The sequence below is a fragment of the Mustelus asterias genome, chromosome 11 (genome assembly GCF_964213995.1).
Source record: "Mustelus asterias chromosome 11, sMusAst1.hap1.1, whole genome shotgun sequence".
NCBI lineage: Eukaryota > Metazoa > Chordata > Chondrichthyes > Carcharhiniformes > Triakidae > Mustelus > Mustelus asterias.
The window spans coordinates 34,447,523-34,468,183 of record NC_135811.1 but is presented as its reverse complement, the minus strand read 5'-3'; the positions used below and the strand labels follow the sequence as shown (position 1 = coordinate 34,468,183).

General features: G+C 41.8%; 1 protein-coding gene across 1 annotated transcript in view; it reads left to right on the top strand.

Moving 5' to 3' along the window:
- The window catches only part of adam12a (ADAM metallopeptidase domain 12a), a 347,620-nt gene that overhangs the window by 188,634 nt on the left and 138,325 nt on the right, over positions 1–20,661 (top strand). The window contains exon 4 of the mRNA XM_078223418.1: positions 6,957–7,035. Coding sequence (XP_078079544.1) covers positions 6,957–7,035 — 79 coding nt within the window. The remainder of the gene's footprint in view (positions 1–6,956; positions 7,036–20,661) is intronic.

Here is a 20,661-nt window from a genome sequence, read left to right as displayed (position 1 = left end):
CCAGTCCAAGCTTGAATCAAATATAATTAGAGAACTTCAGGTGATCCAGTGTAGTCATCTGTTCTTGGATGGTGCCACTGCAAAGCTCTTAGCTACTGACCCTACAACCATAGCACCATAATTAGAAGGTTTACCTATTAGTGCATTTAGTCTTTCTGTTGAGAGGTGGAAAGTAGTATCCTAACACTTTGATGCTATGTTGGAGAGCGCCAGGGTATTATACGACCTACACTGATCTAACCAGCTGATAATGTTCTGGGGAACACGTCACAGATTTCATATTGTATTTCTCCTCTCTGTAGTGAAATGGCATTGTACTATTACATTTTCTTGGTGTGTTTTCACTAATGACACTTTGAGACTTTAAGAAGTACAGGAAAACTGAGTAGTTTACAGGAAAAGCCTGATCATGATTTTGGAGCACTGGGGTGCATTACAAGATTGAAACTCAATCGAGAGATTCAGATAGCATCATAAACCACAAGAGACCATGCTTGAGAAGTTCCCCGCTCATCCGAACCAAGACAGTGTGTTATAACATCAGACACACTCCAAATCATTGTTCCTTTTTATAATAGCTTGATATCATGTTGTATTCCTTCAGTGTTTGGAGCTTTATTATTGGTGTTTGTATCATCTATTACTGGCACTAACCACTGCCGTTACGGCTGCTGGCTATTTTTGTGATGATCTGTGTCCTGAGTCAGGAAGTGGCAATGTTTCACAACATTATGACAGTCAACTTCTGTTGTGATAGAGACAGATGAAGGAAGAGAGGATTTCCACTAAGCAATAATACAATGTTTTGGCAACAACAGTTCTGTAATTGTTCAAGATATTTTGGGACGGGAGAGGAACATATCAAGAAAAAGCTGATTAAGAGTGCTATTATTAAAAATATATTACTCCCCGAAGTGGATTTCTCAGTGAGCAATGTGCTAACACAATGTGATTATTAATCTCTGAATATTTTAAAAACATTGGAGGCCTGGAGCTTTGCTGATATCCAGTTGGTTCATTGGCTGAAGGCCAGAGGGAAGCCCTGTTCCCTGTGATCAGATCAGTCCACTAATGAGGATGAGTTCGCGTACACTGGGACATGATTTCCTCTGGCTCTCTGTTTTAAGAGCATCATAAACACAATAGCAAGCATTATCTCTGATCTTTTAGAATTCATTTATAATTTTCCTGGAACAGCTTGCTTCTCTATTTACACTGTTCCTAGTGACAGCGACAAGACAGAGAGGTCCTGATTTGCTTGTTTATGTTTGGGTCACGGAACCTCTCTCCACAATGTTGAACCTAAACCAAGCAGAGTTAATCATTGGCAGTGATTTGTAAAGATTTTAAGGCAGTGTTACATGCACTGGCTTTATTAGCCCTGTTATCAATTGCTTGAACTGATGCAAAATGGTCCCACGCATCAGACTCTTGCCATCGATTTACATAACAGCTGGACTCAGTAGGTCTGTATAATACTGAGGTTGGAAGGCCTGTAAATTGTTTGTTGAAGAAACTGAGCATTTGAAGTTAAGTTGTCAGTCATGAGACTTGCATTCAGACTGCTGTTTTGGATTTTTTTTCTAACTTGTCTTATACAAGTTTATAACTATTTTCAATGAAATTTATAATTAATTATTCATTTAGAAAATTCTATTGGCATTTTCTATGTTTATCTATTTACAATAGATAAACATGCAATACCAAAGATTTCCATCATGTTTCCTTGATTCCCCATTCTTCAGTAGCTCGACATCAGGTTTATGTTCCCATTTATCTTTCTTCAAAAACTAGCCTAGAATTCCCTCAGAATAACCTACACTATTATTGTAACTTTAAAATATAGTGTTGCAACAGCCAGCAGGCTCAGGAAGGAGTTACACGCAAGTTTCCAGTCTGTTTATTTATGTATCCATTGTAAAACCAGTGTAAGATGGATGGAGGCATCTGAACTGCTTGTAAATGTCTGTTTAACTGTTGCACACTCTTTCTACAACAATCCCGGAGCAAACAAGTAAGAGAGGAAGAGGACTCTTTTTCATTTCATTCTCAGATGACTTAATTGCATGTCACCGTAATATTTCACTTTTAAGGAATTATGACCAGTGAAGTGGGCGGCATGGTGGCACAAGGGTTAGCGCTGTTGCTTCATAGCGCCAGGGACCCGGGTTCAATTCCAGCCTCATGTCACCGTCTGTGTGGAGTTTGCAAGTTCTCCCTGTGTCTGCGTGAGTTTCCTCCAGGTGCTCCGGTTTCCCCCCACAGTCCGAAAATTTGCACGTTAGTTGATTGGCCATGCGAAATTGACTCTGATATCAAGGGGATTAGAAGGGTAAATGTGTAGGATTACGGCCTGGGTGGGATTGTGGTCAGTACAGATTCGATGGGCCGAATGGCCTCCAAGTACCTTCTGCACCCAAAAGGCACTAAGCCAGAGAAGATGAATACACAACTTAATTCATTCAATGCTTATTGAAGTCTGTTGAAGGCAAGATGAACAGAATGCTGAATGCAAGTCGTACAGAATTATTACCTGTACTGCCCACTGTGGTTATCACTGGCATTGACTTACATCCCCCTTACCCCAGGACTGCAGAACAGTGTTGGAAAGGTTTACTCATTGTCAGGGGAACAGGCAAGGCAAAGCACTGGTAATCGTTTTCTTTTCTCATTGTTGGTACCAGCACACTCATTGCACAACTAACAAATCTTTATGATATTGTGTTGCAAAGAATTAAAAAGCACAGAATGAGCTGCTCTGCTCAATTCATGCTTGCTGTTTTTTGTGCTCCATATGAACCTCCTCTCGCCTTACTTCATTTCATCCTATTACCATATCATTGAAAAGAGAGACATGTTACCGAAGTTTTTCATCTTATACTCATCAGGAAAAATGCAAGAATGCCAAATTTCAAATGATTGCAGCAATTTATATAACAGGAAAAAAGGGCAGTAATTTGTTGGCAAATCAGCTCTGATAGGCTGAGGCGTTACCAAGGAGAATGCAACAGGGAAATGTAGGAGCCCCAAGATGCCGGCTAATTCAAAAAAGGGCACAAGGCTTCAACATATTCTTTTTGTTAGCAGGGAATGTGCTTCTAGCAAGCATAAATGAGTCATTTTATGAGCTTGGCTGATTACCTTAAATTAATTGTTACTGTAGCTATTAGCATACTAGGGGTTATTCAGCTAGTATTGCTCAATCACGGAAACTCTGCACAGTTTGTTTTGGATTTTACAATGGGCTGGTTGAATATGCTTTGTACTCTGCTTATTATGGACACTATGGCCAGAGTTTTCTAGCCTTCGCAAGCCATTGAATTCTCAATTCATTATCTGGTCCTGCCAGCATGAAGGGCAGGACACCTTTTTGAACTGAATTTCAGTGTTGCAATGCTGGGTCCATAAGCTGTACATCCCAGCGAATAGCTGATTGTTTCTTCAGTTGTTCATAATGGCTTGCTAATCAGATGGTATAAATTTGCAGTGATCGGTAAAAGAACTGGAGGCAATATGGGGAAAAGTTTCCTTACGAGTGGTTAAGATTATAAATGCCCTGCCTAATGGGGTGCTGAATATAGATTCAAATGTAGCCTTCAGAACAAATTTGGATAAATACGTTAAGGAGAAAAGAGTTGCAGAGCTGTTGGAAAACAGCAGTAGAGTGCGACTAGCTGGATTTGTACTTCAAAGAGCTGGTGTAGACCTGATGGGTCAAATAGGCTCCTTCTGTGTTGTACTGTTCTATGATTACATGAAAAAAACAATTCCAAACTGCAGAAATCACTACATAAAGTTTTCCATTCTGATCAGATAATCCCAACAGATGCTTGTGCCGCTGATGTCTCAATCTAAGTTGTGCAGAGTGCAAAAGTGGTGCAAATTCACTCAGAGACGGTTGGGTTTGTCTTTGACATTTGCAAATTAAGTCAGTGAAGACTCATCTGGTTGATTGCAGCAAGATTCAGAAAGCACAAGGTAGCTCGCAATACCCATTTCAACAGGGGAAATTGGCTATAAACACCCTCAACAAACTTTCTCACAAAACTAATTTTCTGTCCTCTGCAACTCATATGCCAAAAACTGCAAGGAAATTCATCCCCATTATTTCACACTTTTCAATATTGTATTATATTTGGGTGGCACAGTGGTTAGCACTGCTGCCTCACAGCGCCAAGGACCTGGGTTCGATTCCCGGCTTGGGTCACTGTCTGTGTGGAGTTTGCATGTTCTCCCCGTATCTGTGTGGGTTTCCTCCGGGTGCTCTGGTTTTCTCCACAGTCCAAAAGACATGCGGGTTAGGTTGATTGGCCATGCTAAATTGCCCCTTAGTGTCAGGGGGACTAGCTAGGGTAAATGCATGGGGTTATGGGGATAGGGCCTGGGTGGGGCTGTGGTTGGTTCAGACTCAATGTGCCGAATGGCCTCCTTCTGCACTGTACCATTCTATGACTCTATTTAAACAGCAGCCCATCTATTCTTTTAACTGGTATGTCCTCTTGCACTCTTCCTTGCTATTTGTGTGAGTTCCTCTGGTGTTGTGAGCAAATGTTCTTATGAAATTTATGCCCAAGTAAAATTATCCAATAATATTAAGGATGCATGATGAGCTCCGACTGGCCTCTGGAGTAAAATACTTATGATCCTTCCCCAATCTGAGCAAACCCCATTAGCCTGAACCCTTTGTTTTCTGGTCAAATTTCTATTTATGTTGCTACATTTCTATGTGCCTGAATTTTTGCATCAAACTTTTTGTGACCCACTTTAACGAACACCTTCTGAAAATCTATTTATATTGCATCAAAATGTGCCTCCTTTATCTATGCACTCAGACTGTACAGAAAGATTCACAACACTAAACCAGGAGTTCTATCATATTTTGAAAGATGCACTGCGTCACTGATGAGTTCTTCCAGACTAATTCATGTACCACTCAGGAGTGAATTGACTTGGATTTTGAATTGCATGGATAGTAAATGAATATAAGTAGTTGTCTCCTGGTAATTAAAATTAAGCAGTTAAATGGTATAATACAAAAAAAAGCTTTGTTGCAGACGACATATAATTTCTTTAGAAAAACCTGGAAGGATACCATCTGGTCCCCTCACATGCATCAGGAAATGTCAATGAGCAACTTCTTTTATTAAGATGATTAGAACCAACATATTGGGTGGAATTTGGGTGGAGCGGTGATGTGATGACAGTGGTGCAATTTATATAGATATATGTATATTGTTTTTTATGTTTAAGGGGAATGTTTTAAAAATTCAGCTTCAGTCCACAGGTAGTCAGTACTTCTGGAAGGACTACAACTCAGATAATGGGAGAGCAGGATGATTACTCATTTTAACCATGTAGTGTTTACTTAGGATAGAGCTAATGGACTTTTGCTTACACAAAAAAAGGTCCCCTGGGGTTTTAGATTAAAGGAATGGAATGTGGGTTTAGGTAGGCAGGGTCATTTGGTGATGTGGTTAATGGGAGGAGCTAGGTCTGGAGCAGATAAACAGCTTTTCAGTCCTAGCTGGGGATTGTTTGAAGACAGAGGTTTCTACAAGCTGCTCTGAAACTCATTCTCCCTCTGAAAGCTTCAAGATTGCCCATACTCATCCTAGCAAGTATATTCATGGCTGTTAACTGTATTTAAAGTGGCATTTAAGTCTGTAAGAGGAATGTTGCTTATTTGGAACTGGAACAGTGATAAATTAGAAATTAAAGTTGTTTCCTTTTATTTTAAAAAATTATTCAACTGTTGCTTGTTAAGCTGCTTCATTTGTTAGAGTTATATTTAAACTGTGTTAATAAATAAAGTTTGTTTTACAACAAAAGATCCCTAATCTGTCAGTGGAATTATTTCTGGAGTGAAGCATCCTATCTTCACAGTTATGCCAAAATAGAAAATATGGTGGGGTCTAGTCTGATGTCCCAATGTATCTTGGGGTTCTGGTCCAGTAGCCTAACAAAGATTGGGGGCTCTTGTGGGATTAAAAGGTATAATTCCTTGTTTGGTTTGGGATTATTGAAATTAAAGACAATACGCGTGAGGAACTAGAGCTTTCTTTCAGTGTTGCTCTTGGTTAGTTTAAATAGGGAGTGCCTTGTGGAAAATGGCTCTTTCAGTGTCTAATGATTTCCTGGGAATGGAAGAGGTAACTCAGAGTGGTTTACAAGGGGTAGTTAAACCAAATCCTTTGGAAGTGGCTAACAAGCTGAAGTTGGCTTTACCTGAAAGGGTGAGGAAGGCAGAGATAATTTCAGTGCCAGGTCTGCATTAAAATTTGCCAGAGATGCAACCTGAATCATTGGAATTGGCTAAAATTAAATTACATATGGAACAGTTGCAACAAGAAAAAGAATTGAAACATTTGCAACAGGCTAAAGAACTGAGACAGCTTGAGTTGGAAGCAAAGGAAAGAGAGAATGTGGCAATGATAAATTAAAAAGAGAGAGAGAGAGAGAACAAAGGGAAAGATAGAGAGAGCCTTTGAACTTTAGAAACCGGAACTGCAAAAAGAACATCAACTTAAAATGGTGGAGGCAAAGGCAGAAATTGAGGGAAGTGGTGAGGAGAGATTAACCCCCTTAGTCAAAGGCCTAGTGGGGATATGTTTAAATATATTCAAGCATTGCCAAAGTGAAAAGAATATGAAAGTAGCTGGGCAATTAAAATGGCCACAGACCATGTGAGTATTGTTCGTTCAAACAAAGTTAATAGGTAGAGCCAGTGAAGCATTTGCCTCACTATCAGAGGAGGTATGTGGGGATTATGATGAGGTGAGAAATGCCATTTTAAGTGCATAAAGTGATTAGTTCAGATTTACAGGAAGAGATTATTTAATCTTGAGTCACATCATGTGCATCTGATCCAGGAGTTTGTCAGTAACAATGAGCTGTAATGAACTTGGCATTGTAAGGAGTCATGCCTCTAACGGTTTCATGCTTTTCCTGTTCTGCAGTGTGCTTTTTGCTGAAAACTACACAGAGACACACTACCTGCTTGATGGCAGTGCCGTCACAAACACGCGGAATCATACGGTAAGTCATTGAAATCTCTTGTTTGCAAATAATAGAACCCCGTTGTCGTGTCCAGTTGCCGAGCTAGATAGAGCCAGCACTACGTCAGTGCTGTCAATCACTAAACTATCCATATTAATCAATGGAAGTCACCATAGCTCATTTGATGCTAATCAATTTCTCATCCTTGTTCATATCTTCATTTGTTAATAATGTCCAGACTGAGAGATTACTTGAAAAACAAAAGGTCAGATATGTGTATTGAAGGGTGCTTGATATCCGAACTTGCATGCCAGTGTGAGTTTCATTTGATCCTGTTTGAGCCACCAGCTCAATGAATTAATGAAAATGAAAAGTTCATTTCTCAGCAAAAAAAGGATGATTTGCCCATGCTTGACCCTGCCTGAACTGCACCTAATGACATTTGCAGAGCTGGAGTCGGTTGAGGCCATCCTTCTGTCTCAATGAAAAGATTTATAAGAATTGGCCAAAGGTGAACATTGATATGAACGTCTCTGATTTGGAAGTGCGGTTTATTTTCCTAAGCTTGTCTTGCTGTTAATAAATCGTCTTTATTTTTGGTTTTGCTCTTAATATCCTCGGAGAAACCTGAATTTCTTTCATTCCAAATGCTGGCTGATGAATGAGTCAGGGTTAGATAGAGCACACACGAGTTGTAATTGCTGTTTGAGTATCAAGTCTTTATTGTTCTAAAGCGCTGTCAGTTTGATATATTACTGCTTCATTTAAAATGTCCAATGTTGACGATACTGGGTAAGTGCACTGTGTGCTGCAGAACTACTACTGCCAAAAAGGGTGTGAGCACTGATCTATGTTGATTTTACTGACCTCGGCTCACTTCACTGTCCTTGGGTTCGGGAGAGGGAAGAAAAATGAAGCAACATTCTCATTTCTGATCACATTTTGGGGGCTCTGCTGAAAGGTGCTCTTATGTGTACAGCCGGTGAGGATAGCTTTCCATTCAGATGTGATGATTTCCAAATGCCAGCTGACATTTAAGCCCAGATTTTCATCTTTGAGATGGCAATTACGAGCCATGCCATTTTGCGACGTTGTAATCCTGCCTCCTGCCTGGCAGTGCCAGCCCATGCTATTCTTAAGGCGGGGTGACAGGGACGGACTGGTTTTGGGGTTACTGCCTCCGGAAGCATGTTTAAGGTAGGGACAGAGGCGGGTGGATGCTGAGGTGGAGAGGTTAAAAGACCTGTTTTTGTTCACTGGGACGTCAACCCATTTTTTACGTGAGTGTTAGACACACTTACCCTCACGTCTCACCCCCCCACCCCTCACCCATCCCTATGCCCAAGTCCCTCCATACCCACCATAGTCAATCATCCACTAAAAACACAACTTATGAGGCCTAAAGTTACTGGGAAGTCTTTGAGAAGCTCATGAAATTGTCAAAGTAAGCAAACAGCTTTTCAAAAACTTTTTCAAGAAAACCTAATCCTCTTATGAGCTCGTAAATTGTCAATCAGAACAAAACTTAATGTCCTCTTGACAGCTGTACCAACAACGCCTGCTGGGCATAATCCATTAGGGCGGCACGGTAGCACAGTGGTTAGCACTGCTGCTTCACAGCTCCAGGGACCTGGGTTCGATTCCTGGCTCGGGTCACTGTCTGTGTGGAGTTTGCACATTCTCCTCGTGTCTGCGTGGGTTTCCTCCGGGTGCTCCGGTTTCCTCCCACAGTCCAAAGATGTGCGGGTTAGGTTGATTGGCCATGGTAAATTGCCCTTAGTGTCCTGAGATGCGTAGGTTAGAGGGATTAGTGGGTGGGATATGAGGGTAGGGCCTGGGTGGGATTGTGGTCGGTGCAGACTTGATGGGCCGAATGGCCTCTTTCTGTACTGTAGGGTTTCTATGATTTCTATGATTAGTGGGGTTTGTAGCTCAGGCAAGCATTCATAATGAGAAACCATAGCACAACTGTGTCAACAAAGCCTCCAGAACTAAATACATTAAAACCTTTGATGCAGTGGATTAGGTGGCCATCTCTTCTACTGTTTCAAAGGCTGACTATTAGGCTAACTATTAATGCCATTTATCAGTGGCCAAATGGATTCCACCCCTTGACCATGAGCAATTGAAAGATCATACTTACGCACATCAATGGAACACAAAGCTCCTTGAGTTTAATCTTTTAATTTACAATTTATCAACCCCCACCCCACAAGAGGGCTCCAGATGTCATGGACGAATTTTACAGGCACGCCCGCCCTGGAATCGGGGCGGGCAAGGCTCACAGAATGGAATTCTCCATTGGCCTCGGGCGGGATTTTACGAGCCTCGCCCGAGCGAGGTCATAAAATACCGGCCTATATCTCTGAAATGGAATGCTGATCATTGCAATGTGTCTGCTAGTGTCTCAGAGGTAAGGTTACATCAGGCACAATCAAAGCTCGCAGAGGCACCCACACTGAGGGTTTATCATCAAAGAGTCTCCTACTTATAGTTAGTGGGAGGCATGGTTGGGATTGTCCAGAGATCTTATACATCACATTTGTCACATTCTTCATGAAGAGCTGACAATGCGTGGAGTTGGATGCTTCTTCCTGTCAGTGGCTTTGAAGGTGACAACAGCACTCAATTTCTTTGCTTGTGGGTCTTTCCAGGGATCAGTCGAGAACCTGAGCAGACTTGCTCCAGGGGCTCGGAGTGCTGCTCCGAGGATGGCTTCAATCTGCTGGTGTCTGCAAGAAATAGATGAAGTTTTAGTGAATGAGCTGAAGCTACTTCACACTTGGCTCACTGTAATTGTTAGGATTTGATGCAGTGACGGAGCTGAGGTCCCGACTGGATTGTTGGGGGAGGCTAATCTCTGCATTGCCACAGTAGCTATCTATGTGTGGCAGGCCAGAGGATGGAGGCTGGTGGGGTGGTGGTGATGTGAAAGTATTGATGAGGGAATAAGTGTTGATAAGGGCTATGGGGAAAAGGCAGGTAAGTGGGGTTAGGATGAGATGGAGATCAGCCATGGTCATATAGAATGGCAGAGCGGGCTCGGAGGACTGAATTGTCTACTCTCGCTCCTAATTCCTATGTTACTAGAATCAGCAACAACACCTCCACAATCATCCTCAACACTGGTCCCCACAAGGCTGTGTTCTCAGCCCCCTACTATACTCCTTATGCACTTATGACTGTGTGGCCAAATTCCCTCCAACTTGATTTTCAAGTTTGCTGATGACACTACCATAGTGGGTTGGATCTCAAACAATGACGAGACAGAGTACAGGAAAGAGATGGAGAATCTGGTGAACTGGTGCATCGACAATAATCTCTCCCTCAACATCAACAAAACGAAGGAGATTGTCATCGATTTCAGGAAGTGTAGTGGAGAACATGCCCCTGTCTACATCAATGGGGACGAAGTAGAAATGGTTGAAAGCTTCAAGTTTTTAGGTATCCAGATCACCAACAACCTGTCCTGGTCCCCCCATGCCGACACTATAGTTAAGAAAGCCCATCAATGCCTCTACTTTCTCAGAAGATTAAGCAAATTTGGCATGTCAGCTATGATTCTCACCAACTTTTACAGATGCACCATAGAAAGCATTCGTTCTGATTATATCGCAGCTTGGTATGGCTCCTGCTCTGTCCAAGACCACAACAAAACACAAAAGGTCATAAACATAGCCCAATCCATCACACAAATTAACCTCCCATCCATTGACTCTGTCTACACTTCCCGCAATGCCCTCCCAGGCGGGAGGGGTGAGGTTGCTGTGCTTCTTCAAGCCGTCCCTGGGATAGAGGACATGCCTCCAAGGCGTCCCTGGGATAGAGGACATGTCTCTATGCTCAGCCTCTTTCAGTGATTGAATCAGGGCGCCGATTTCTTCTTGAAGCAGCTAGTCATACATAGAAAGATACATGGAAACATACATAGATCATAGGAACAGGAGTAGGCCATTCAGCCTTTCTAAAAGTTAGAGAAGTACATTACCTGAAAGATCAAACCATTCATTATGACCATGGTTGATCATGCAGCCTGATCCCGTCTTCCCGACATATCCTTTGCCTCCAGGTTGCTGACATCCTGCACGTTCTGGTGAAGATAGGTGGGCTGGAGAGAGTGATATGAGTGTGTTGCACTGGTGTTTAAACATGGCACCCGGACGTTTGAACCCATCAGTTGATGGCGGGCGGATAAATCAGCTCCTGACCCGGCGAGGGATTCAGAGAGATACTCACTTGTATATAATCAATGAGGCTCCAAGTGCAGAATCAGACATTACTTCCCATCATTCCAGTGGGAATGGCATTCCAGACCCACCTGCTACCACACTTCAATAAAAAAATAGAGAATTCTGCCCTAAGGGAGAGTACTTAATATTTTTCCCCAAAAATATATGCTTTATCCGTAAAGTTTATAGAAGTGCATTACATGAAAGGTCAAATTCGATAGAGTGCAAATGAAATCAGTTTCTTTCAATACAGTACAAGGTCACTTACAATTACAGTTATATTTTTTGTGTTTGTTTGTTCCATGTCAAACACGCAGCCTGAGGGGTTTTGCACTGATTCCAGTCACGCATGAGAGAGAGATCTTAATATAACCCTCCTCTCCATCTATTTTCAGACTGGATCTTCACCTGTTTTAGACTTCAGTATGTGATGCTCCAGCAATGTTCATATGACAGAGATTTTCCTTAGTGACAACATTGGGCTTCCTCTCACAGTTTGTCATACATGTGAAATAACATGGACCCAAGAGAGTGGGTCAGGGTTGTGGCGGTGTTGTGGGGGGAGGTGGGGGAGTCCCGACTTGTCATAAAAGTAACCACAAAGTGGAGAGCCTAGGCCAGATTTTCAAAATATGCCAAATGCCATTTAGGTCACTTGAATTCCAGCAAATTTGCCAGTCAAGCATATATTCAAACATAATCAATGGGATGGTTGAGTTTTAATTAAATGCTTTTTCCCCCTTCTTGGCATCTGCTGCCGATATGCCCATTTGATACTGTTGTGTATCAAAAAAAAAGCAAAACTATTTTGTGTGAGAGAGTCTCGCTTTGTACCATGGCAGAAAGAGAGATGCCATAGATGCAAAACCTTCAGATTTGTCACTGAGGTTGTCTTAACTTTAGTTTTGGCTGTTTCCTCCCCTGTCTTCGTGCTGATTCACGTCATCAACATCTATTTTTGCTGTAATAATTATAAATCCTGCTGGAGTGCAACAGTGAAAAGCAACACCTTTACCGTGCACCTATAAAAATAATTGGTTGGACAAATAAAATGCCCAGTATGGAGTCTGAGATACATCTGAGCAGCAGCAGTAAAGACTGGTGGCAGCAGTGCAAGGAGCTCAATGGGAGTGTATAGAAGTTTATTTTGTGTCCGAGATTAATTTCTGGTTTATTATTAGTCTTCAAAATCTGCATTTCTGTTTCCATAATGTGATTTACCTCTGAAAGACGTGCTGGTTAGGTACATTGGTCATGCTAAATTCTCCCTCAGTATACCCGAACAGGCGCCGGAGTGCGGCGACTAGAGGAATTTCACAATAACTTCATTGCAGTGTTAATGTAAGCCTACTTGTGACTAATAAATAAACTTTAACTTTTTAAATCATAAATTGTTTTGTTTTGCAAATGAAGAGGGCTCAAGGTGAAGCTTCTGTCAACTAAAACATGCAACAGTATCAGTTACTACCAACAGCCCAGTAATTAATTGTGGATGTATTGAAATATTGATGAGTAGTGTTGTTACTTCTCCATTATGTTAGTGCTAAGAAATGGAACACTTATTTCCCCAATTGCTTTACTGCTTATTGAAATTTATTATCCCTACATAGATTTAGGATCCTTTCAGCTACAGATTTGGTTAACCCAGTCTTTGAGGTTATTCCTATCATAGCAGCAAGACAATTCTATTTTCTACGTTAGACATCTTTATTGGGATTGCTAATTTAGGCTCAAATATTTCCCTTTGTCAGCCGAAGAGTTACTAACCATAGATCAGAAATTTCAACCCTCCACCCACCCCCCCATCAGCTGCCTCTTCTCTGCATTCCAGCAGCAGTTTGAGAGACATGCCTGGGAGCATTCCTGCAAGGAGTTACATTGGGAATCCTTCCAAACATGTTCCTATGTGCTCCGTGGAAGTTATGTCTTCTGAGAACAATGGTAAGTCTTGTTCTGGATCCAGTGAAGGCTCCAACAAGCACACAATCCAATGGGATGGCCTTACTCTCTGGCTGAAAAATTTAGCAAACATTTCTGACCTTAATCTTTCTCTGGGAACAGAAGGATGTTGCTCCTGGATTCCACTGCCTCTGTGAGGCAGGTAACTCTTGTTTTTTTTTATTCATTCGGTAGACGTGGGTGCAGTTGGTAAGGCCTATGTTTATTGCCCATCCCAGTAATTACCCTTAAACAAATGGTGGTGATTGCCTTTTTGAATACAACTGAGTAACTTGCTCAGCAGTTAAGATTCTAGAGCATTGCTTTGGGTCATACTGGATAAGAGTGGCCGACTTCCTTCATTGAAGAGACGGTGGCATTGTGGTATTGCCGCAGGACTGGCAATCCAGAGGTCCAGGGTAGTGATCTAGGCACCGAGATGTAAATCCCACTTTGGCAGATGATGAAATCTGAATTCAATTTTTAAAAATCTGGAATTAAGAAAGCCTAATGATGACTATGAAACCATTGCCAATTGTTGTAAGAACCCACCTGGTTCACTAATATCCTTTAGGGAAGGAAATCTGCCGTACTTACCTGGTCTGACCTACATGTGACTCCATGTGATTGATTCTTTAAAAAGGCCTTGTAAGCCACTCAATTCAAGGGCATTCAGGAATGGACAATAAATGCTGGCCTAACCAGCGACACACACATCCCATGAATGAATTTTTAAAAAGCAGTTAAGGCCCGTAATGCATTGTGAGAGAGTGTGATGGAGGGAGGTTCCATTGAGGCATTCGAAAGGGAATTAGAGTATGACCTGAAAGGGAAGAATGTGTAAGATGAGGGGGAGAAGGTGGGGAAATGACACGAGGTGAATTGCTCATTCAGAGAGCAGGTTTGGGCTGAATGGTACGTGTTCAATGGGCTGAATAGCCTTCTTCTGCCTTATAACAATTCTAATATTCTGTGATCCTGGTTTTTGCCTCAAATGTATTAATCACAACAGCTGCATTCGAGGGAACATATTTAAGGTTAAAATAGTCACACTTACATTGGATGGTCAAATGTGGAAAATATTTTTAAATCTATTTCCATTTTAAGTGTGTTATGTAATTTGAGAAGATGGGGCGGCATGGTGGCACAGTGGTTAGCACTGCTGCCTCCTAGCGCCAGGGACCTGGGAGCCAGGGACCTGGGTCCAATTCCGGCCTTGGGTCACTGTCAGTGTGGAGTTTGCACGTTCTCCCCGTGTCTGCATGGGTTTCCTCCGTGTGCTCCGGTTTCCTCCCACAGTTCAAAGATGTGCAGGTAAGTTGGATTGGCCATGGTAAATTTCCCCTTAGTGTCAGGGGGACTAGCAAGATAAATAGGTGAGGTTACAGGAATAGGGCCTGGGTGGGATTGTTATTGGTGCAGGCTTGATGGGCCGAATGGCCTTCTTTTGCACTGTAGGGATTCTATGATCGTTGCTCCCGTCCTTGCCACGCTCTTCTATATTTCAGTGCTCCCATGGCCTCATTCTTCATGACCTTTGTGATCTTCAGCTGCACACACTTCATTGCTCCAATACTGTTTCACTCTTTATTGCCTATTCTCTTCACTTCAAAATCATGAACCGTTCTTTCAGCCGTTGCAACATTTATTTCCTCAGATCTCATTGCCTTGCTGTCTTCCACCTTACTGTCAGTAGCAACCTAAAGAATCTTCTCTTTGACTGTGCTTTTGGCCTACTCTGATTTTTTTTGTGTTCTGTTTTCTCCTCCTGCTTTCCATCTTTGACAAATCGGGGTGAATTTTACCGCCCCGCCCACCACAGGAATCGGAGCAGGCGAAGGGCGGACCATGGAAGTTTCATTGACCTTGGATGGGATTTTCCGGTTTCAGGGGCGAATGCAGCTGGAAAATCCCTCCCAATTATTCTATAAATGGGAAATGCCCTCGAGATCATGCCCAAAGCTGAGAGTTAAGTTTGTTATTACATCATCCAGTTCCCTAGTAATACATTGTTGTATGTTTTACCCTAGATTTGCAACTGTAAATTATTCTGTTGCCAGCTATGTATTTTTAGTGATTCTGGGCAAAGATTCTCGTATTGCCTATTTCGTGGGTTGTACAAAACTCCATCTCCCCTTTGACACATCAGACTCAATAACTTTATGATGATGTTTCTTTGAGAATGCTTCATGGAGACAGATTTATGCAGTGCACTAGCATGAAGAAGAATTGCTGATGGTGTACCATCTCAGGAGAGTAATAGAAGAGAAAATATTTTCACTGAAGAGAATGGGATCTTACTAATGTATGCTGCTTTTAAGCAGATTCAATCATAGAAATCATAGAAACCCTACAGTACAGAAAGAGGCCATTCGGCCCATCGAGTCTGCACCGACCACAATCCCACCCAGGCCCTACCCCCATATCCCTACATTTTCTACCTATTAATCCCTCTAACCTATGCATCTCAGGACACTAAGGGGCAATTTTAGCATGGCCAATCAACCTAACCCGCACATCTTTGGACTGTGGGAGGAAACCGGAGCACCCGGAGGAAACCCACGCAGACACGAGGAGAATGTGCAAACTCCACACAGACAGTGACCCAAGCCGGGAATCGAACCCAGGTCCCTGGAGCTGTGAAGCAGCAGTGCTAACCACTGTGCTACCGTGCAAGAAGTTTAACAACACCAGGTTTAAGCAGATTGTCAGGAGTGTCCTGAGGAGCATTGAACAGAAGAAAGTGAAAGCTTTATGACATGGCATAGCTTTAGTTAACCTGCTTAGAAGTGCCAAGAGACTGACCTCCCATGGAATTTTAGAGAAAAGCAGTCTGACACTAAGCTGACAACGTTGCTTTCTTTTCAGCTTAAGCTGAATGACAAGATGACTACTTAGGAAGGGAGCACAGGGGACTGCTTTGAGGACAGGAAATCCAGGAGAACGCATTTTGCAGATCCTTCCAAATTTAATGTTAACATTTTTTATTTCTGTCTCCAGGTGCAACAAGCCAGATTAAGAGGCTGGCTGGCTGATAGGCAAGCATGCCTTTGGCACCAGGCCACAGTTGGTCAGCAAAGAGGAAGAGAGGAATCAGAAAGGCTGAGCGGGTGGGGTTGGTACAGTTGATTTGGGGCTATGAAGGATTATTTGACTGAGTGCCATGTGTTGGCATGAAGGGCATGAGGGGCCATGGCGGGGTGGGGGAATGAGGCGGCCTGAGTTGGGACGCTTGGGCATGGGGATTGTGTGCAATGTAAGGGGCAAGGACTTGAGGGCTGTTTAAAAGGCACACTGGCAGCCTGTAACCCCTGTGGCTGCCTCCATATGTTTCTAGGGACACCAGACCTGACTCCAGTTAGCACTTACCCACATCGGAACAAATATCTGACCATCCGGGGCACTTTCTCCCGAGTTGAGTGTGCAGAGTCTGGAATTTTCCCGAAACTTTGGCCTGTAGTATCTCACCCAGGTTAGCTAAGTTAATGTCACTTAAGGAACTGGGGTGGGAGCAGGAAAAAGGAAAACATTACATCCTTTCCCTTTATGGATCTGTGTTGCTAAGCCATCTTTTTTTTACCGTTTCCAAACTTCCTGTTTGTCTTCTAATCTCAAGAGAATTTGTTACAATCGTAACAATGAACTATGGAGTGTATTAAAAAGCAAGAACTTCTGCTATATATAGGACATTTTAAAGAAAATTATAATCCTGTGTTATTTTTGAACATATGTTTCAATTAAAATGGTATTGGCATTTTTAATGTATTAAATGTTATGGTCAGTTATAAAAACACATTACAGAAAATAATGTTTCAGTGGTTTATTTCTTCCTGAAACTAACACTAAAAGAATAAAATTGTTCAGATCCCAGTGCTGAGCAAGTTAATCCATGCTTCATTCTTCAGAGGCGCTCATTATTACTGCTGTCATGTCTCTTTTATAGTTCTTCTTTGCAGTCATTTCCTGACTTCCTGATAGTAATTTCCCCTTAAATACCAAAGCCATGATTACTAAAAGGTAATCAGAATTTGTTTTAAGTTAAGTGTGCATATGGATATTATTTTTCATTGTTTTGGTAAATTTCCTCCTCGCTACCTCCACCCCACGGCACGTGATGGGCGTAATTTTACCAGCACGTCCACCCGAGGTTCGTAAGATCCCACCCAAGGCCACTGGAGCTCGCCACCCCCAATCTGGGCAGGCGTGCCAGTATAATTCCAGCCATTAACTCTGGCCAGAATGTTATGGCCATTCACAATGCCAGGATTTTCCCATCCCGCTGCAGTGAACAGAGATTTGGCTGGGTGCCAAATTCTCCAACTTCACTGCAGCAGGAACATGGCATGAACGGCAAGTTAGATCTGCCTCTGTTTCTAGATTTAGCAATCTGAGCATCTCATGTTCAAGAGTGTGTCCAGTAAGTAGTTATCCAAGGATGTTACAGTAAGACTGCCTTGTGATCTGAGTCACTCTCTCATGTGCTGCTTCAATCTTTCTGAAGGCAGACTGAAATACCTGGTCAGATAAGGCCAGCCACAGACCATTAAACTTTTCAATTTAATTGAATGTGCGAAATAATCGAGATAATCAAAACTAACCTTGATTCAACTAATTCACAAAATCCACAAAGAAAAAAGAATTTTTAAAAATCACAGAGATACACCGCAGATTCGCCTAACTATTGCTGGTCAGCCTTCTGGTCTTAACCAGCTTTAGGCTTCAGATGAACGAGCTTGTTTTTCATGCGATCATGGGAACTAGGCTTCGCTGGCAAGGCCAGCATTTATTGCCCATCCACAATTGCCCTTAAACTGTGTCACTGCTAGGTCATTTCAGAGTCCATTTAAGAGTCAACCACATTGTTATGGGTCTGGAGTCACTTGTAGGCCAAACCTGGTAAGGTTAGCATATTTTCTTCCCTAAAGGACATTAGTGAACCAGATGGGTTCTTATGACAATTGACAATGGTTTCACAATTATGGATTTTTATTTTCAGATTTTTATTGAATTCAAATTCCACCATCTGCCATGTTTGAAGTCAAACCTGGACCCACAAAATGCTATCTTGGGTCCAACTTTTGTCCACAGCTGGATGGTTCATGGATTGCCCCTGCATGTGTCCATGCAGTTGGTGGCTGTGCTTTTGACCAATATCGAGGCACATGAATAAGGCACATCCTGGCTTAATTAGCCTGGAATAAGATATTTTTTTATGGGATGCAGCATCACCAGCAAGGCCAGAATTTGTTACCCATCCAAATTACCCTTGAACTGAATGTTTGCTAGGCCATTTCAGAGGGTATTTAAGAGTCAACCATATTGCTGTGGGTCTGGAGTCAGATCCAATAAGGATGGCAAAGAACATTAGTGAATCAAGTGGCTTTTTACAAAAATTAGTGATAGTTGCTGTGGTCACCATTATGGAGACTTGTTTATATTCCAGATTTATTCATTCAATTTAGCTGCAATGGTGGGATTGGAAACCCTTGGGTGGGATTTTCTGGCAGCTTTCACCCTAAAACCGGAAAATCCCGCCTGAGGTCAACGGACCTTTGCATGGTCCATCCCCCCGCCCACTCCATTTCCCATGGTGGGAGGGATGGGAAAACTCCCCTCCCCCTTTTCTCCAAAGCATCAGCTTGGGCCTCTGGAGTAATCTGTTCACTGACACTTCCACTCCACCGTTATCTCTCCTCATCTCGCTGTATGAATCTGGTGTGAACCATGGGCTGCAACATTTCAAACGTTGAGTTATCTAGCTTTTATTCTCATTTTCAAAGCTACTGCAGGCCTTTATTTTTAAAGCTGGGTAAATTCATTTGTTTTAAAACCTATTTAAATGTGACACATTCCCCAACCCCTTTCCTTGACCAAAACTGACAAACATTTTGCTGACCTCTTATTCTATGAATGCTGGTCGTTTTAACAGTTAATCCGGTGAATACCTCAGCCATATCAACAACAAAGTTCCAGTGTATGATTGCTAATCCGTGTTGTTGGTATTACTGCTGGCCTCAGTGCCCTGGATTAGAGAGGGGTAAAATCACTAAAGGATCACGTTATCCAGTGACTCTTGTTGGTATTGCATTTTTGGCATGTCAGAATAGAATAGGGTCTGACTTCACTGCAAAATCCCCATTATTAAATAGCCCGCCAACAGCCAATTTCTGAACTCATATCCTAAAGGTTTAACTTCTAGAATCTTGCTAAGTAGATTATTTTAAGCACGTAACACAATTGACTGAATAATTTTTATGTGATATCTCCTAAATTTACTTTTCACTTAATTCTATTTCTGCCTTTTATTTCTACTTGATTTATTTTGAACTAATAATCTGGTGCAGACAGTGAGTCGGTCCTTTTGAGAAAAATGACTGTTCCCAGATTTTCTTGCTCACCCTCTCCAACTCAAACCAGGTGCACATGTAGCAGTGTAAAACCATCTCGCGGTTGACTAGGTCTTTGATGTAAGTTCCTCCAAATCATGGAGTTAGTGCGTGGTGTCATAGAATTGTCACCAGATGTAATTGTAAGCACTGCACATGTGACGGCCCTATGCACGTAAGTTCTAAGGAAGACAAAACCTAACGAGGAGATACACATTATATTTGGAGCCATCCACCTGCTGTAATGAAACTAAACAGTGACATAAATGTATAATAAAAATTTGACAGAAAAGAACAAATGCTTAATAAAATGCAACGCAAGAATAAAAGGAAAGGAAAGGCTCAAGCCTAAAATATTTTTTGATCTAAGATAGTAAAAGCTTTCATCTATGATTGCTAGAATTGTTTGTTCAGGTGCCGTGTCAATGACTAGCTTAGTGAAAAGCGTATAGTCTAATCAAATTTCACAGTTACCCCTTTGCTTTCTTTCCATTTTATGAATCTGGTTAGCTTAACTGAAGTTAATAATTATCATAATATTTGTAGAAAATGTGCCCTGCGATGCATTACCTGCATGTGAAAGTCCCATTCATATCATATATTATTGTAAAGTAACAATAGCAACAGAATGATTTGATCAGGCTGTGAAATTAGGTAATTAGATGTGGTAATAATTTAACACTTATTGAATACTCTGAAGTTTTTTGTGTCAACTCCAGTTGGTAATGCTATCTACAGTTTTGTTACTGTAACAATTCACTTGGTTATTGTGATCTGTATACTAGCTCCATTCTTTCAGTGTGCATATAAATATTGACATTGGTAAGCGTGTTTTAAATTTAGTACATGCCACACAGGGATCATACCTGTCACATGTTATAATGATATAAAAGCACCAATCACTCATGAGGGTTTGGGTAAATATGTTGTGGGTTCATTTATTTAGACTAGACACATAAGAAGATATACAAATAGATAGAAAGCTTGAAGCTCACAGTCCAAAGCGAAATTGAGACTGGATCACATGACACGCTTCCATTTTAGTGATGTCATGTTGCTATCTCTTAAAGGCATATTACAACATCCCCCTTCCTTTTAACTTTCCTCCTTTC